Raw genomic sequence first — 20,540 nt, 5'->3', positions numbered from 1 at the left:
TCCCTGCTGCCAGAGCCTTTCCCCACCACAGTGAAAGGCTCTGGTGGCGAGGGGAGGTGGCAGGGGGAGACATTGAGGAAAGACTGGTGCTACCAGAGCCTTTCCCTGCACCTCCCCCCACCAGACCCTTTCCTCACTGCCTCCTCAGTGCCAGGGTCTTTTCCCTAATGCCTGCCTACTACTGCAGACCTTCCCCATTGCCACAGCCTTTCACTGCAGCGTGTAGATCCACAACACAGTGACAACTGTGTATGCAGCCTGCCTTTCACTGTGGCACGTAGCTACATGTGTAAGCGTAGAAGTAGCCTGTAACACACAGCCAGTTTAACACCCTTTTGCAATAAGTGTCATGAGGTCTTTAATGATATGAAGTGACCTTAGTTTTGTCTCATCTGAAAGACAGTATCTCCACCACTGCTCCTTATCATATTATAGCATCAGGCTACTACACATTAGGAGGCAGAATCCCCAATCACCACTTCTTGCAGCTACTACTTGAGCTACTTTCCTCAGACGACTTTCATTCAAGTACCTGCTTAGCTTGGGTTATTGGACAGGTTCACTGCGCTAGGTGACATGGAAAGATCATTTTTTAAAAAAGTTATGGTAAAAGCCAGATATCAAATGACAACATGAAAAGTGTGATTTTTTAAATGTTACAATGGATGGAAATGGCAGGAAAATAGCTTTTCTGGCCATTTTGAAGAAACTTACGATCCACAGGAAGTTGTTTGTGTCTCTGGTTGTCGCGCATAATGGCACCGCTGCTCTCACTAGAGGTGCTGCTTTGGCGGCTAATGGTTCCTGGTGCTTTTGGCAAAGGAACTGGAATAGGTGCTGGTGCACTAGGAGGGAGAGGGACAGGAACTGGAGCTGGTGTCAGAGGTGGAGATGGAGCAGGAGGACTGGGATCGGGTTGTTTCAGAACATAATCCATCCTTTGTTTCTGAAGAGATGCAAACACATAATTAGCTTTGCACAGTAAAATCCCTCAGTGTTCAAAAGCCAAACCTTCTGCAGGAAAGCACCTGGGTACGTTGCAGTCAGCAATCTCAATTCATCCCAGAAAGGCATGCTACTTGTCAGATATACAGCTGCACTTTCCCAAAAACTTACTTTGCCATCAATATTCTCAATGTTGTCCGTCTTTCCATCCGTCTTACTGTTTAGGATAAACTCTGATTATCCCAACACCATCACCAACATCTCCTTTCTCCAGTGCCACAGTTGGGTAAGAGGGCCAAACTTATGAGCAGATTCCATCCACATCTGTTTCGAGTTGCCTGCATGGTTTTATATACCCTGTCTCATTAGATGTCCATGGCCTCTCTTGCCATGCACTCTTCCATAGAGAACGTTTTAGGCAGTTGGCATGGTGCCATCCCAATATTGATTATACAGAACTCATTTCTTTCCTCCAAATATAAAATTTGTCTAAAATTAGTTTTTTAAATCCAGAACTCCTGTTATGTGAAGGCTTTGAGTGGCCTCTTAGACATATGAATATCTGGAGTTTACCTGATTAAACATATGTACGAGAGCTAGGTAAACGAAAATCCTAGGTCCAAACATACCCAAGCCTTGGGAAAGTTTGCCTTTAATCTGCACTTTGCTGTTGACTCCTATGTTTGCAGCAGCCCAAGCCAAAACCCCACATCTAGCAGTGATCATTATGACTACCTAGTCTGACCTTCTGCATAAACACAGGCCATAACTTTCACCAAGTGATTCCTATACCTACCTGGAGCTGGATGAATAGTGGATTTTTTGGTTCATTGGCAATCTGGGGGAGTGGGGAGGAAGTCATTTCCAACTGAACCAAAAATTACATTTTTCGAAATTGTCAGGAAGTTTTTTTTAAAAGAAGTTTTGTTTTAGGCCCAATGAAAAGTTTCACTCAACTCAAAATGAAACCTTTTGTTTTGATTCTGTGCATTTTTAATATTTTGTAGGGTTTTTTTATGAATAAAATTTAAGGAAATTTTGAACTGAAAAGTTGTTTTGAATAAAAAAATCAAAAGGTTTAATTTCAAACATGTCAAACCAAAACATTTCAATTTTTCAGATTTTTGGGGTGTTTTTCCTCAAAACAAACAATTCAGCAAAATTGACACATCTGCAAAAACGTTTTGGTGTCACTGAAGCTCTATTTTTTCACTGAAAAAAAGTTATGGAAGAAAAAAGTCATCCAGCTGTACATCCACCCCCACAACTTCTGGTTAGTAAATATCTTTCGGAAAGACATCTAAACATCCCTAAACTTTGACGAAGCATGGGCCCAGATCTGAACTTTGCAGTTCAGCCTGCCTCAGTCTGAACAAGTTTAACTACAGAACAATGTGCTCGTCACATGTTTTCTCTGGAGACTCACAGGAAAAAAGCTTCACATCACACATTCTTGTAGGCAAAAACTCATATCTGTATTTAAACAACTCCGCATTTCTACCGTGTTTTCAACTGTGTTATGATTTAAGTCTGTTTCTTTAACACAGTGATGCCTTCGTGGGTGTTTTGTTACAATTTTGCCATCGAACTGTAGGGAAGCGTTGCGGTTATTTTCCTGCCTCTTTGTGTTGATCCACCTCCCACAATATGCTACATCAACTCTTGCAGCTGTGATGTATTATTCGGCTCAAAAACAATTTTGAGAAGCAATTTATTTTTTAGAATGTATCAGATTATACTAAACGGCAAGTATTTTCCAAAAGGGTTTGCAGAAAAGATACATTTAGATACTCATACAAAATTAGGGTTGCCCCCTTTCTAATGGGACCCCTGAGACCCTGCTCCTGCTCTGCCTCTTCTCCCAAGGCCCCGCCCCCTGCTCCACCTCTCCCCACCCAGACGAAAACCTGGACATCAGGGGTTGTCAAATGGCACCCAGACACACAAGCCAAAACGCCAACTGCCTGGGTGAAAACCGGATGGGTAGCAATCCTATACAAAATCTACATTGCCATGTCCCCTGCAAATTGTACAAGCTGAATAATGCAGTATGCTAGTGATATACTCCGAACAGTTTGCAGGCGCAAAGAATCGACATTTCTAGCAGTATATCTTAATATAAAGTAGCGAAGACTTCTTTCTTCGTCATGAGAAGTTGTTTTATTTTTAGCGGGCAAAACAAATGAGTAAACTCCCCAGGCCTCAATTCTTCCTGCAACACATATCTTCATCCCCCCAGGACAGGTGGGTTTATCACAGATTAAGTAGGGAAATCTTTGTGGAAACCGTGTGTTAAAATATTAGCACACATCAGTGCCTTAACAATATTTGAACATTCGACTTTTCATTCATTTTAACCAGCTGCTCCTATGCGTGAATGCCAAAACGGAGAAATTTAACCCAAAAATGTACAGACCCAGATCTGGAGAGAGTGCAAATTGGTTTAGCTCCAGCAGAGTTATGCTGATTTACAACAGCTCAGAATCTGTCCTATTGGTTTCAAAGCTAATAGATTAAACTGAGAAATGCTCCTCTATTTCTCTGTTGCGTTATTTATAGCCGTCAGTTATTAAATTAACAGCTCTTCCTAAATATGTTCCCCATAAAAGATTTTTACTTTGTTTCATGCAATTTTATTGGTTAATATATTACCTTACAATTATTTTTTGTTTGGTTTGTGTAATCCAATGTGGGAAGCTTACAGGAATCATATGCTTGACATTAATTGTGCTATAGCATTTGGATGTGATGCCAATAATTGCCTTTAAAAATATAACAATCACCACAAAAGTGGAATACGAATATGAAAGAACAAACCGCCTGAATAATGTATACCCCAGAAAACTACTCTTTAAGTGAAACATGAGGTGGCAAATTAATACATCAACAGATGAGTTAATGAGTTTAAGAACTTTATAAGTATCGGTGTAAAATGTTTTAATGAAATTCAAAAATAATTAAATTACGCTGACAGATTTAAAAATGCCAAACTGCTATCCCCACAATGTGATTCATATTTTCTTTTAACACAGGGGGGGAAAAGCATTACTGGTTTGATGAGACTGAATGGTTCACTAAAAAGCAAAACATCAACTTTCATCACAACCACAATCAAACCCCAATGCAGGATTACTAAATACCAGATATAACTCTTATTTGACATCCCTGGACAATTTCATTGTCAAACGAGACATCCCACAAGTGCTATGCCCATAGAAGAGATCAACTATCAGTTTCATATTTGCAAAGAAAACATAATCCAACAGGGGAAACCATTCAAGTTCTACATTTATAAGTGGAATTACATAAAACGTAGTCCAAAATTTGTGCAATCATGTGCTAAAGCCAATTGTGTACTGAAACTGAGTTTACTCAATTTTTTAAAAAAAAAATTGAAGTATTTTGAAGACCTCTTCAACTCATTCATCGGGTTAATCTTCATTTATCACTATGAAAGAAACAAGTATGCACTACTGAATTTTTGAAACAATGCAACCCAAAAGATTCAGCCTACAAAGGGACATTTTAGAAAGTCAGTAACATAGAATAGCAATTTGTGTTACCTCTGAAAGCTCTCCCAGTAATTGCTGTGAGGAAAATGGAGTAAATTACATCACATGAGATTGTTAGCACAATATTGGAACTTCAACCACATCAGCAATTTTTAAAAAGACATTAGTGGCATTAATTAGCTTTTGATACCAATGACTGCATTCCAGTCCCACTAACTTTATCAGCTATCTATTATTTTTTTCTTTAGAATTGCAGGTGAAAAATTGGTCACCTAACATACATATATGAAACCAAATGTATGGTGACTAGTACTCATCTAATATATATTTTCACACTTCACATCCAAACAAACAGACATTAAAACAGGTGGTAAGAAACCTACACTGAAATAGACAAAGATTCAGAAATTACATCTAGGGAATACTTACTAATTTTGAACAGCGGACTATTATTCATTTTCATATTCATTCTTAGTTAAACCATTTGGGTATTGCATCAGACCTGCCAGGGCTTTTTAAAAAGGGATACATTTGAAAAGGATGTGTAACCTAGAAACTGGGGTCAATGGGACTATTCAAATAGTTAAAATAAACCACATGCATAAGTACTTTGCTGGATCATGGCCAGAATGCTTAGCACTTTGCTGGCTCAAGCCCTAGTTTTCCAGAGAATCATGAGCCAGATCCTCCACTGATACAGACGGATAGCTCTCCATTAGTTTGCATACACTGAAGATCTGGCCCCATGTATTTCAGAAAACTTGTTGGTACTGGAGTTAGTTTACTTCAGGAAAACTTTGTATTTTACATTAAAAGGAAAGGTCTCAAAAAGGCCTCATCATGATGCAGGCTACTTTGTCAAGAATCTTGGTTTAGCACCATTTGTTTTAATCTTTCCTCAGACACATTTTCCAGTACAATAACTTATTTATACAAGCAATGAAGATCCCAACTCCACTTCTTGATCATTGCCAGAACACCAAATATGAAAGCATCATATTTTCTATGTATATTTTGGCCATGTTCATCAACAAAACAGAATATATATCATGTTCAAACCATGACATATATATAGCCAAGTTTATGTACAAGCTCACCTCCCCAAACACTTAACTTCAGTGTAAAAAGTCAACAGAAATACAAGTCCTTGTGGACCTATACATTGCACTAAGAAACACCCTTCTGTCTCTATTTGTAATACTTTATCACTTATACTGGTCAGTTATTCAAGTAACTAATCTTCCTAAATATGTTCTTCGTGTAAGATGAAGTGTTAACACCACTCATGTCACTGCGGCTGCACTGTCAGACAAGAAAAAAAAAAGGAAATATAGCCATTTCTCCAGATAACTGAGATACTGCAATTTATTAGTGTGTATGTCTGTACACACACACTTAATATTCACTTAAGGCCAAATTCCACTTTATAATACTTGCAAATGTCTCCCATTGAAATAGCAAGATCCAGGCTTAAAATCAAGACCAGAATTTAGCTTTAACATTAGTTACACTTTTTTGGAAAATGTTCCAAAATGCATTTCACGTATAGCAGGCCAAAACATTGAACTAAGAACAACTTTTCCTTTGTTTTATGTTGCACATTGCTTTCTTCCAGTATCCTTTTAGTAAGCCTCAGAGATAATTACACACTTTGTCCTTTGTGTTTCCTTGTTTTTGTGTACTATAAAGAACCTCAGCACTGTATCTTATTACAACATACATAAGTTTACAATCCTATAATACACCCAAAGCAGTTCAATTTAAGAGGTAATCATGCTATACATTCCTACGTTATAACAAAGCGTCAGGTTAATTCGTACTCACATCATAAAACTTCACAAAGAAGCTTCATCTCTTGCCCTTTGCTTTCAGAAACATGTAATGAAGATTCATCTGAAGCCTTAGTTTAAAATTGGCATCACTGACTAATGATGATTCTAGGTAGTCAGGATTCTGATGACATGTCCTTTTCAAAATCCCCTTCCCTCCTCCCGAAAAGATACGCTCCATGAGTCAGACCTATATTTTTGTTATGTGGGTGTACAGCACCTAACACAGTGTGGCCTCAGCCACTGGCCTGGTCTACCCATAGTTTTTGTACTGACTTAAAACTATTTTGACGATAGGTGTGATTTTTCTAAATAATTAAAACAGTATACGTCTCTAATGTCAATTCAGCGATATCAGTAGAAAGGTGCTAATATAATACCGATATAACTTATTCCTCTACATTTATGGGAGTAAGGTATTGTCTACACTTGGAAATTTACCAGCATAACTATACTAATATGATTACAACACCATAACTTATACTGGTATAACTCCCCATGTGGGCACCCTTATTCCGGAATAAGAGAGTCTACATGTGGAGTTACAGTGGTATCAATATAAAGGTGTAGTTATGCTGGTAAATTTCCCCATGTAGACTATACCAGTATAGGTTAGAGTTTAACATCTATATACTAGTATAACTTTGTTCACACTATCGGGGGGTCGTATCACTTTAACCTCAAACCAATATAATTTAAGGGGTACAAAAATTGTACATAGACCAGCCCTGTGACTGGGGCATGCAGGGGCCACCACAATGCAATGCAAATGAATACATTACAAAAGAATAATAAATAGAAAATCAGGCTATCAAAGAAGAGTATTGGCCGTGGGACAGAATCAGACTCCTCTCAAACACAGTGACAGAGGGCACAGAATGGTGATACCTTTGTGCCAGCATGAAGCAGCTGAAGAGACGCAATGCCAACATTGCATCTGAAAGAGCCAATTGAGGCAGAAAACAAGCTGTCAAAGTGGGAGCCCTGTTTAGTGCAAGCGGATACACTAAATTATAAAGAAACAGATAGTACTTTCAGAGCAGAGAAACTGTCGATAAGGCTTGTAAGTAGAGGAGAGAGTCAAGAGAAAAACCAGAAAAGGCAAAGACAACTGCAAACTGGATGGCAGCGTACCCACCTGGATGCAGATAGCTGCATTCTGTCAGTGCAGTCAGAGAAAAATATACTCAGCGAAATGTTGTGTTTTAGGGAGAAATAGTTTGTGATAAAAGTCTTGTGCATGTACATATACTGTCCCAGGGGATCCATAAGTGCTTTATTGAGAGGACTTACTGTCCAAAATACACACACTCTCTCTCCTTCTCCCCATATGTGATATATACACACATACAAAATTAAATCACTTTGCACTCTCAGACTACTAACCACCTCTGAGATGAAACACAGCAGCAGTGTAACAGTGCATAGCGTCAATACATAACTGTTTAGGGCAGAAAGTGAAGAACAATTCAGACAGCCAGGCCTAGAGAGAGAATTTAGGTTGGTTGGTATTGGCTAGGATTGTCAAGATTAATTCCCCATTTCTTGAAAAAAGTACTAAATGGGAAATTTGAACCACTCTCAGTAATCAGGACATATTTACATATCAGGACATCCAAACAATAGCACTTCTATCCGCTAAGTGCCCCCTTAAAGCATAATGCAGAATTGGATCAGAACTGACTCAGATAGAAAAGTGGCATCTTCTCAATCACTAATAACCCATGTTATGACAGCAAATTTAATAGAACAGCATTTTATTAAGGAATAATATAAAGGGGTACTGGCTCAATTCAAAATGACATCATCTCTTTGGCCACTACCAAATGAGCACCTGGCATGTGTTCCCCTTTGTTACAGTGCACTTCACAATCAACAGGGAAGTTAACAGTTGGCAATATACAAGTACATCGGTATCTAGAGCAGCTGGCAACAGACATGAATTTTGGGCACAAATGCTCAGTGTCAGGGGGAAGGCACAGAGAAATAATTTTAAGCCAATAGCTAAACAAAAAAAAGACTTGAAAGAAAGGCTTCATGGACAAGATTCCAAGGAACGTAAAGGATGTTTGTCCTAAAGGAGGAGAATAGAACTCTACCTCGGTGCTCACACGCCAAAGCAAACAGAAAGGTAGGTTCTTTGGTAAAAGGTTTGCCTTCTCTTGTAAGGATCCCCAGAATGACTGGTAAGAATTTAACATGTAACATTTTCTTTACGAAAAACACTAGAAAAATGAATGACACTTTAGTAAGTAACCAGTTTGCTTTAAAAGGTACCTTTGAATAGATACAAATAGCATCTACACTTCATGGTTAAAAAACCCTTCAGGTGAGATCAGGGAGATACTGTGCATCATTGCAGTATTGTAGTGTAAGCTTCTGAGTGTTAATCAGCCTAATCAACTCAGATTCAAATGGTTTAAATGTGTGTTGGGGATTCGGAATAGAAAAAAAGGACATTAACATTTGTTCTTGCTGAAACTAGAATATTTGAGGCGATTTAACTAGAATTGTTAAAATGGAATCCAACTTACCACTTTATAAAGCCAAAAGGTTTGGTAGCATGACTATATCTGCCAGCTAAAATAAAACTAAGGGCTTGTCTCCACTTACCGGTGGATCGACGCTGTGGCAATCAATCCACCGGGGGTCGATTTAGCGAGTCCAGTGAAGACCCGCTAAATTGACCGTGGATCACTCTCCCATCCACTCCGGTATCCCATCAACATAGCATAGTGTGGACCTCACAGTAAGTAGATCTAAGCTACGTCGACTTCAGTTATGCTACTAACGTAACTCAAATTGCGTAGTATAGATCAACATTCCCCCGTAGCGTGGACTTGCCCTAAGGCAGATAAAGTCATTGAGGGACCATCTAAACCCAAGCAGGTGTGATCAATCCCTGGCAGGCAGCATTTTATTTCCACCACACCAGGGTGTTTGTATATGTGCACGGGTGTTTAGATCTTGAAACTAGTGGCCAGGATTGTCTCTCAATATATAGGCCAAGTCAGACATACTGCTGTTTTGCACAGGATTCCAATGGTTAGAGAGCAGAACTGAGGGGTGAAAAAGGAATGGCAAGGGAAGAGACAGAATTCTCTAATGCTTTGTTCTTTGTGCTAATTAAACACTAATTTTAAGAAGAATATTTGGTCACTGGCTCCTGAAGTGCAGGTGTCCAAGCCCAGCTGGACCTGCTGGGTAATGATGGTTGACATATAGGGTACTGTAGCCCAGAGCCCAGTCTAAGAATGGTGTAATTGTGAAATTCCACCCGAAGACAGGTAGGAGCATGAGGCCTAGCACCTGAGTGTGTGCTGTCAGAGACCAAAAGAGGGGGAGAGGTGCAGCTAGCTCTATAATCATGATAAATTCCTAATAAGCTCAAACACTCCTACAGCACTTGAATTTTCTTTTGGAGATCTCCCTTTTAATACTGACCAAGCCCAGCTTTGTTATGGTTTACTCCTGGGGGGGAATTCTGCATCACTGCGCATGCACAGAATTCCTGTCCCCCGCATTTTTTCCCCGCAGAAAATACACTCTGCTGGAGAGATGCTGCAGTTATGCTTTTAGCCCACCAAGGGCTGCCATGATGCCAGAACTGAGGGCAGCCAGCTCATTGGCCAGAGCAGTCAGCAGCTGATAGTAAGGAAGAGAGACTGCATTCCTCATAGCGCCCTGCCCATGGGGTCAGGTGAGGAGGCATGGGATATGGGGATGGAACAAAGTGAGGCACATGGGCTGCTGGAGGGTTACATATAGTGGGGTTCAGAGGGGCTGGTGTGGGGGCTGAATGGGAGTGGGGGTGCAGAGCCACATGGGGGCAAGGGTGGCTGGGACACATGGGGATGGGGCGGGAGGTGCATGAGGGCAGGGGTTGGCTGAGTGTGGGTTCAGGGACATGCGGATGGGGCAGATGTGCCTGACTGAATGGGAGAAGCTAGGGGTCAGCCAGGGTCTGCATGGGGTAGTCCGCAACTCCTTAACAATCCCTCCCCCCCAAAAAAACCTATTCCATGCTTCTACCCCACCCAACAACCCTCCAAGTTCACTCCCAGGTTCCTACCCAGCAATTACTTCCCTCTACCTCAGCTCCTCTGTTACCCCCAACTCCTCCAAGCCTTTGCACTGCTTCTGAGGGGCGCGGAAAATATGTTTCTGTATTGTAGTTTAAATAAATTATTACTCAAAATTCTGTATTAGTATGCCTAGTAAGGGATCTATTTGACAAAACATTTTCCTGAAACTTTTTTGCTATCTGTATTGTGACAGATATACTTGTTCACATGTATCTTGAAATAAATTACCAAAATAATTCAAACTGGTGTGATTATATTGTGTTGTTTTGACAAATAAGATATGCAGAATTTTAAAATATTGTCCACAGAATTTTTTGGCACAGAATTCCCCCAGGAGTAATAGCTGCAATATTGGAGAAGTGAAAGCATCTACCCAATATACAGCATATTCTAACTGATTTCTAGCTGACTAAAAGTCTGATAAGCGCTTTGTAATTCTTCGGATTTGCAAACATCATAAAATGTGTAATTGTCAACATTAAATTCCTTGAAGATCCTGGGGGTATTTCCAGTGTCAACCACTGATCCTACACATGTACCTTTGGTAAATTTTCTCATTGCTTTATTCTAGGTCATTTATCAAGATATTAAACACCACCATATCTAACAACAGCCCTTGAGGAATCACAGTGGATTTCTGAGTTCAGCTGTACTGCACAATCAGAGCTGGGCACATTTTTTTGGCTAAAACTTTTTTTGGGGGGAGGAGGGGAGGGAATGAAGATTCAGTAATACTGAAAAAGGGGATCACAGTCAAGCTGGAAAGGCATGTCAGGTGCGGTCCTGCAGGGATTGGTCCTGGTTCAGTTCTGCTCAATATCTTCATCAACGATTTAGATAATGGCAAAGAGAAAACACTCATAAAAGTTTGCGGACAATACCAAGCTGGGAGCTGGTTGCAAGTGCTTTGGAGGACAGGATTAAAATTCAAAATACTCTGGACAAACTGGAGAAATGACCTGAAGTAAATAGGATGAAATTTCATAAGAACAAATGCAAAGTACTTCATTTAGGAAGGAACAATCAATTACACACATACAAATGGGAAATGACTGCCTAGGAAGGAGTACTGCCGAAAGAGATCTGTGGGCTATAGCGAATATAGTGAATAGCTAAATATGAGTCAACAGTGCAACACTGTTACAAAAACAGTGAACGGCATTCTGGGATGTATTAGCAGGAGTGTTGGAAGCAAGACAAGTAATTTTCCTGCTCTACTCCACATTGATAAGGTTTCAGCTGGAGTACTGTGTCCACTCCCGGGCACCGCATTTCAGGAAAGATGTTGACAAATTAGAGAAAGTCCAGATGAGAGGAATAAAAATGATTAAAGGTCTAGAAAACATGACCTATGAGGAAAGACTGAAAAAAATGGGTTTGTTTAGTCTGGAGAAGAGATGACTGAGACATAACAGTTTTCAAGTACATAAAAATTTGTTAAAAGGAAGAGGGTGAAAAATTGTTCTCATTAACCTCTGAGGACACAAGAAGCAATGGGCTGAAATTGAAGCAAGGGTGGTGTAGGTTGGACATTAGGAAAAACTTCCCAACTGTCAGGGTAGTTAAGCACTGGAATAAATTGCCTAGGGAGGTTGTGGACTCTCCATCATTGGAGGCTTTTAAGAACAGGTTAGACAAACACCTATCAGGAATGGTCTAGTTATTACATAGTCCTGCATAGAGTGAAGGGGGCTGGAATAGATGACCTACTGAGGTCTCTTCCAGTCCTATACTTCTATGACTCTATGAAACATTTTGTGAATTGTATCCATTTTGACAATTGTTCACGTAAAAAAATTTCCGAAACAGTCAAAATGAAAACAACATTATTTTCTAAAGGAAATATATTTATTTTTTGGTTCAAAATGACTATTTATTTGAAAATTTAATGTAAATTTATTAAAAGTATTAAACACTCAAAATCTAATGAAACATTTTGTTCAACCAGAAATGATAGCTTAAAAAAAAAACCTAGCTAAAAATTTAAAAAACACACTGGTTTTGGTTAGACCCAAAACAATTTTCCCCATCCCCACACTTATTTGGAATTGCCAGTAAAGCAAAAAATGTGTTGTACATTATAGCTCTACATTCAGTTGTTTATTGGATTAGAGTAATCTCTAACAATTTGTAAAAATATGGATAGCAAATATTTGCATATAACTATCTAGGTACCTCTGTCATTCAGCACAGCTCAGACTTGCAAAGGGTTAAAAAAAAGCAGATGAGTGGCCTTGGGGTTAAGGCAGTGGGCTGGAAATCAGGATGTAAACGTTCAGTTCCCAGTTCTTTCACCAAATTCCTCGGTGACATTTGTCAAGTCATTTAAGCGCCTTTATATAACATATTCAAAAGGTCCCTAAGTCACTTGGGCGCTAATTCCTATTTTCACAAGTGGCTGAGGAGCGTAAATCTCATTGAGTCTCAAATTTTGAAAACAAAAGAGTGGAAATTTGCCCTCTGTGCCTGAACTCATCTATAAAATGGGTATAATACTCCTCTGACTCACAGGGCCGTATCCATCATGTCACACCTTTTAAATCACATCTCTCAATTTTACTTTTTGAAAAAATAATAAAATGCACAATTATTGTATCTACTCTATTTCCACTGGAAGTGTTATTACTAAAAGAAAGGAAATGATTAGATTGCTTGGCAAATTATTAATATGCATAATGTATTGTTTATCTGACATCAGTCAAAATATCTTTGCTGCTCTACAGTGACAAAGGCAGATTAAACAGCTAAAATCATAAGAGGCTACGACAACAAGGAAGTCACATTAGCATAAAACTCATACACAAGCACCAGTGTGCCATATTGAAGTTCTAAAAGAAAATGTTAGTATTTTAGTAGTTTGAATGTCTTTGTGTAGTAATTTGAAATTCCACAGTTTACCCTAGACCAGAGGGGAGAACATTCCACAGCTCTTGGACTGTGGAGGTAGACTGGGCTAGTGGCTCGTGGCTCGCCTATTTTGTAAGTCTGCTGTACTGACCACCATCTCCAAAGGCACCAAGGACTCACTATCAGGTAACTATCTTGGACCAGCCCATTAAGAGGTTTCAGAGTTTAACCCAAAATCTAATTCAATGAGTACCGACAAAGGTCAACAGCAGAGCAAACAAAGCTGCAAGTACGCAAAAGGCTCTCTTGCATATATTCAAGTGCAATAATTAATGCCCTCCCTCAGGGGTGGGCAACCTGTGGCTCCGGAGACACATGCAGCTTTTTGGCTGCCCCCTTGAGGGCAGCTGTTTTTTGAGGGGGTGCAAAGTGCAGGTTCTGGCTGGGAGGCGCTTACCACAGGCGGCTCCCGGCTGTCGGCGCAGCAGGGCTTTGGCCCCACGCTGCTCCTGGAAGCGGCTGGCTGCTGGCACGTCTCTGCGTGCCCCTTGGGGGGAAGGAGGCAGCGGGTCTCTGTGCGCTGCCTGCGCCCGCAAGCACCGCCCCCGCAGCTCCCATTAGCCGGGAACCAATGTGTTTATATTCAAATTCAAATGGCAGAAGTCACATTAAAAGTATTGGTCAGTAGTAATAACTTTAATATGTTCATGTTTCAGAGTGGTAGCAGGTTAGTCTGTATCAGCAAAAACAATGAGGAGTCCTTGCAGCACCTTAGAGACTAAAATTTATTTGGGCATAAGCTTTCATGGGCATCTGATGAAGTGGGTTCTAGCCCATGAAAGCTTATGCCCAAATAAATTTGTTAGTCTCTCAGGTGCCACAAGGACTCCTCGTTTTTTTAATATGTTCAATTATTGTTAGTTGATAAATTCTAACTCTACAAATAGCTTTGCGTGTGATGTAGCTCTCAAAATATTTTGGTCAAAGACAAAAACCAAAAAATGGCTCCTCCTCTTTGATAGGTTACCGACCTCTGCCCTAGCTATTCACCTCCCCAAGAGAGGGGTTACTTCTGTAGAAAAATCATAAGAAAAAATGAGTCTGACAGTCTCAATGGGGCCTTAAGGCCTTAGCATCAGGAAGTGGATTTTCCCTGCTGTCATGTGTGCTTTGCAGACCACCAGGGACACATTAAATGAACGGACAAATAAATAACTACATCAAAAAAGCCCACAGCATTTGTCACAACTGACAGGCCCCATGCATGCCAGCGCTGAAGCAGAAGTTGTGTTTGAAAGCATGGAGAAGCCTGCTCAGCACTTAGGTGCATTGGAACGGATTGTACAGAAGCCAGTGCTCACATTTGGAGGAGACGAAAGAAAGTTATGGTGCCAGTCTGGGACTCAGGAGGTCCAGGTTCAATTCCCTGTTCTCCCAGAGACTTCCTGGGGGACACTTTAGCAAGTCACTTAGTCTCTCTCTGCCTCAGTTCTCCCTCAGTAAAATGGGGATAATAGCACTTCCCTACTTCACAGTTAGTAGTGAGGCTAAACATATTAAAAACAGCATCTGTACACCTCTATGTTAATATGGGCCAAATTAATACCCAAGAGAAAAGGCTCAGGAGCACTTAAGTTTATAATCTTCAACATGAAATAGAAGGTGACATTAGTAACTATGAATGTTACCTGTTTGTAAAGACCTTCCTCATTCACGACTATAAGTTTAGGCAACAATTTGTGATGCACTAAATCTCAGGTGATTTTTTAGATAACATTATAAATTATGGTATTGCCAAATGTAATTTGCCTTAGAGAGCAAACATTAGGATGATGACTATTTAGCGATTATTTTAAAATGATCAAACTACAATAATGAGCCAAGTACAGCCTGCAGCTGCCCGGGGAATGCTTTCTTTATGCATTATTTCCTATATTGTTGCTTTTTTTTTTTTAATATGTACAGTTGCATAGGAGTTGGACTTATCTGGCACGGGCCACTGTCGGAAGACAGGATACTGGGCTAGATGGACCTTTGGTCTGAACCAGTATGGCTGTTCTTACGTTTCGAATATAGGTTCTTTCTTTTCGGTTACATAGCCACCAGCTGCATCAACAAATCAAGCAACAGGGTGAAGAGAGGAAACGGAACAGTTAGGGTGAATACAAGAAAATTCCCTGCGAGATCTAGAACAGCTTCATAAGGGAAGTGGTGCATTTGGATTATTTTAAACTGAACAAAGCAGAAGTACAATGAACTGTTGGGAACAATCCACTACTGTAAGGGGGTGGAAGGACTATGGCATTAAAGATCATTATTACCCATTTCTAATTTCCATGATTCTGTGAAATTAGTGAAAACATGGACTTCTATTTTTTGATGTTGTTTCATTATTTCATGAAATCCTCCCAAATCTGGAGTGAATCATGCAAAACGTATTACGAACTTCTACTCAAAAATGTCCCAACAAGACCTGCTTAATTTTTTTTGTGAGTAGTTCCAAAACAAACAAACTGAAAATACATGCACTTGAGTTAGAAAAAAACCACAACAGATCTTTAAACAGAGTTTGCAAAACACTACACATACATGCTTCATTTCACACACACATAAAAACAGAATTTATTCAGAGGAAGAGCTCAAACATTACTGGAAAACAACTAGTGAGAGGCAAAGTTCATAAAAGACCTGATTCAAAGTCCAATGAGCTCAATGAAAAGACTCCCGTTGACTTATATGGATTACTGATCAGTCCCAAGTTTAAGTGAGTGCTCAAAATTTTGGATACTTATCCCAAGTACTTTATCTGAATGTACTGGGTTTTTCAATATTAGCCTGGATATATTACGAGACTAGTTTCACGAGAGATGCTCAGGTATCCCTAGACAGGCCAGAAATAGCATAAAAGGCTGCATCTTTCTTTTGTGTGATTTATGTGGACAGCACCTAGCACGAGAGCCTTGATTAGGACCTCCAGATGCCTCTGTAATACAAACACTAAACAATTGTAGATGAGCACTCTATTTTGAACTGGAAACTATAAATGCAGAGGTACAAGGAAATGAATAATGGGGAAACAGGTTAACCACAGAAAGTTTCAGTTGAAGTTTGGTTTGCATTTTGGATCAAAGTTTGGTTCAGGGGCAGGGCTGGGAATTCTGCTTTATCTTAACTGGCTTGCCCATCTCTAGAACCAACACAGCAGAAAGAAAAAACAAACTCTCCCAAAATATGGTATCTCCAGCTAAATATAAGCCATTGGCCTGTTACGATAGTGTAAAAAAAACATATTTGGTCCTTATCCTACAAATCCTTATTCACATGAGTAATTAAATGGATGTAAAGAACCCTGGTAATTTACCATTGCAGTATTGGGCTCTGGTTGTGCTCCATGTATATAACGAGCAGATAAAATACTTCAACCCACCATTATGTAAAAGAAAAACAAAATTAGGCCAAAAGCTTAGACACAAGCATCAAATTTTTCTGTTGGTGCTCTAGGGCTATCGTTGAGAAATGATTGCTCCATAAATTCAAACAGCAAACACATGATTCTATGGCACCCACAATACCACACAGAGGTCTAGACCTATTCACTCAAAAATTGAGAGAAGTAGATATTATAGACTAATAGATATACATACAACACACAAAAAGGACAGAAACTAAAAGATACGCTAAAATTCACTCTCTGAGAAGGAATGAAGTTAACCCTACCTTAAATAATTCAAACTCCTTCTTTGGCATCAACAGCTATCAACATATGAAAGGTATTTGTAATTAAAATAAATGTACACCATACATATTAGGTTTCGAATATTTGATGTCTGTCAATCGGATAACAGAAACAGAAGATCCAAAGGAAAAGATTTGACCTATTATAAATTCTGTCAATTTTATTTTTATTTTAGACTCTACATAACAGAGAAATAAAGTTCAACTTATATAGAGCCAACAGGAATTTTGAGGTTGCAGTAGAATTTACAGATTTTTGTTGTTGTTCTGCTTTGAACCACCTTACCCTACTCCATCATTAAAAATATAAATGGATTTTTTTTCTAAGGAACAAAGGATACCTGTATGGTGTGACTGTATGCAGGTTCAGAATGTCTTAAACCAGGTTCCTGAGGTCGCAGTGGATCCAAGATGTTGTTTGGCACAAACCCTGCAAGGCCACTTTTATTTTGAACTTTCCACCATTGTTTTCGGTCATCGAGGATCTGAAATCATTTGATACAATAAGTCAAGTTAAAAGGTTGAATGACATTTATGTCAGGCTTGTTTTGAGGCTTGCATTGCAACACTTAAAGCAAAGCCCTGTCGTTGCCAGGATCTGGTCCAGCAACTGTCAGTTGTTCAGTCAGATTTAGTTCCTTCCTCATCACAGGCCTTTGCTCCCTCCCCACTTTCCATGATCCCTGTTTCTTTTTTAATTAGATTGATTGCAATCACCGGAGAGAGGGCACAAATTTTCTACTGCCGTCTCAAATTGTGTCCGTTTCAGGTCAACCTGATTAACAACATAAAAAAATTAATCTGTACACCAGATTTTGCTTAGGACAGAACATCATAGAGCTGCACGAACTGTTTGGTGACCTCTACACTGACATCATAAGAAGTAACCTAACCAAACCAAATCTTAGATGCATACCAGTCAACAGTCAGGGAGTAGCCCAAACATAGAATAGTGAACAAACATTATCTGAAATCATCCCATCTAGCTGCTTCATTAATATAGAAATACGTTGTTTATTGCTTTTAAACAGTCCGTGTTTCTAATACACATGCCTGACCAGTAATCATACAAGAAAAAGGACATTGAAGGGTATTTTTTTAATCTCATCTATAACTGATCATTAAGATTTAATAGAGGGAAAATGCATTTTTAATATAATTCACCTGCTTCCTCCAGTTCGTCCACTCACTCTGACCTAACTAGAAGACTTTTTTGTCTCCTTTTTGGTTTTATTTGGGTGTGTGGTGATTGTATTTATGGAACGTTGGCAGCTGGGTAATTGGGGATTTCTGGTGGCCGGTATGGGAACTCACTGCATTATGCTGCCTTTTATTAATTAAGCTAAGCCTGAAATAGATTATCCCTCATGCTCAATTCAGCTAAAGAATTATTCTAATCTCCACAGGAGGCAAATAAGACTCCCCACCAGTACAGAAATCAAATGCTTCCAACACAGTCAATAGCCGAGAACACTTTAGAAATACAAATAATTGATTATAGTGCCAAGACACAGCTCTTATTGGTGCCTCAAAGAAATTATTGTAGACCACCCTTTGTAGCATCATAATTAATATTTACACTCAGGACTCAGGTGCCAGTGTAGCTGGCACTATACTTACAGATATAAATACAAAGTTCCTCCCCCAAAAGACCTTATAGCCTAACCAGTGATCTATGAAGGCTTGAGGGAGAGGGACATAAATAAAAAAAGAATATATTTGATTAAGTACCATTTTTTTTTAAATTATATATTATGAAGTACCAACCATCTCTTTCTGTCCCTCAGTAGCTGCGGCTACACTTGAAGCTCAGGGTGCGATTCCCGGCTTGAATGGACATAACTCATCCAAGCGCTCGCTGAGCTCATGTGCCAACAGTCGCACAGCCATGGCAGCACAGGCAGCCTCAAGTGGTGGCATGGGTTCGCTGTCCTGCATACTGGTAGATTTGTACTTGGGTGGCTAGCGCATGCTGCTGCCATGCAACTGGGGCTACACGGTTTGCGAGCTCGCACATGTAGGTCTACTCCAACTGGGAATATCACACCCCAGCTCCAAATGCAGACATAGCCCATAAGCGCTTCGTTTCTTTGAGGCACTTAAAGGTGGGATGTGGAATAGAAAAAAAGAGTAGTGATCTTAAAGATCAGTTCATATCGGGCATTCCCCATGTAAGGGGCATAGTGGAAGTAAGCAGAGATATACATGTGTGAGAAGAGGACACACCCTTAAAGGTGAACATATGCACTCTAAACTGCTGGCCAAGGATAGTAATAACCTAAGGATATCATGACATTTTGGGAAGGTAAATAGTTGGGGAGACAGCATTGCTCCAAGAATAGGGAACTGGGCTGGTAGTCAGAGGTCCCAGGTTTGACTCTGCCACTGCTATGCAAGAACTCGGGCAAGAACTTTATCTCTTTGTGCCTCTGTTTCTCCTTCCCCCTTTTGCCTGGCTTGTCTATTTAGATTGTAATCTTTTCAAGTGAGAGACTGTCCCTCGCTATGTGTATGAACAATGACTGGAAGAATGGGGTCTCTAGACTTGTTATTCAAAGATTTTTAATATTAAAATTCATATTGCAGAAGGCTGTGAAATCCCACCCAACTATTAAAGAGATGAGGTCTATAGCAACAAGTGATAGGTCAGCATGGAATCCCCATGCATCTTGACTAAGATACAAAATAACTGAACTTTCCATATTCCTACAGAAGAATTCAGACTAGTGTGTCAGAAGTCATCACCCCAAACATTCAGACTGCCCACAGAGAGGACGCCATCAGTTCTGGGAAGTATTAGAAATTTCATTTCTGTGTACTACATTACCTCTAAAATATCATCCTTCAAGACAGAAAGTTCACTGTGGTTTCTTGCCACAAAGTCATACTTGGATTTGGCATATCTCTTGGGCTGTGCCTTACCGTGTGCTTCATAATTTCTACAAAGCAAACAACCCAACCATTATTCTGCTAGACTTTCAAGAGAAGCAAGCAATTTAAAAAATAAAACATTTAAGCAAGCTGTATCCTGATAATCTATTTTAGGACACTTAATTGCCATAGAATTTACCAATGCACACTATAATCACCCATTACAACATTAACGAGCCAGCAAAAGACAAAAAGTATTAATTGAGTTTCACAGACCTCAAGAGTTGGTAACAATGGTTAGCTCAGAACTTGCAGTAAGTACTGTAATAATTTAGAGATTAGCAGATGTCACTGCATTAAAGTAAATCAATTCAATGCATCCGATTTATAGCTGTATTCCTGTAAAGGATTATACTGGATTTAATAGTCTTGTGTAATAAAGCAAACTGATATATTGGGAAAGGTTTACAATTTGCAGTAATTTACAAAGCATCTTATGTGCTTAAAGAAAGATTGCACTCTCTAGAGTGCATCACAATTTACATTTCAAATTACTTGTTTGTAATGTCTCCATGACTGCAGACAGAATGAATAATTTTCAGCATTAAATCCAATCAAACTAAATTGCCAATGTCAAAAATACTTGCCCACCACAGGTAAATTTTCTTATTTGTCCATAAAGCACTACGTAAACTAATAGCCCAGAGTCATTAGCT

General features: G+C 39.5%; 1 protein-coding gene and 1 long non-coding RNA gene across 13 annotated transcripts in view; one reads left to right on the top strand and one right to left on the bottom strand.

Moving 5' to 3' along the window:
* Positions 1 to 20,540, bottom strand: part of EPS8 (EGFR pathway substrate 8, signaling adaptor) — a 219,117-nt gene that overhangs the window by 12,705 nt on the left and 185,872 nt on the right. For 11 of the 12 annotated variants that reach the window (XM_073319206.2, XM_073319138.2, XM_073319198.2 and 8 more), the window contains 3 exons: positions 19,781 to 19,892; positions 17,295 to 17,438; positions 715 to 946 (listed from right to left, as the gene is read on the bottom strand). In XM_073319206.2, the coding sequence (XP_073175307.1) occupies positions 715 to 946; positions 17,295 to 17,438; positions 19,781 to 19,892 (488 nt within the window). Of the gene's footprint in view, positions 1 to 714; positions 947 to 17,294; positions 17,439 to 19,780; positions 19,893 to 20,540 lie in introns of those variants that run through there. The other variant, XM_073319214.2, reaches the window with a different exon arrangement.
* On the top strand, positions 8,265 to 11,002 carry LOC140901053 (uncharacterized). The gene is made up of 3 exons (XR_012155766.2): positions 8,265 to 8,417; positions 9,824 to 9,986; positions 10,943 to 11,002. It is a non-coding gene; the product is annotated as an uncharacterized LOC140901053 (long non-coding RNA).

The sequence above is a fragment of the Lepidochelys kempii genome, chromosome 1 (genome assembly GCF_965140285.1).
Source record: "Lepidochelys kempii isolate rLepKem1 chromosome 1, rLepKem1.hap1, whole genome shotgun sequence".
In the NCBI taxonomy this organism is placed as follows: Eukaryota; Metazoa; Chordata; order Testudines; family Cheloniidae; genus Lepidochelys; species Lepidochelys kempii.
Note: the sequence above shows the minus strand (reverse complement) of the source record. Positions and strands in the feature narration are given on the sequence as shown.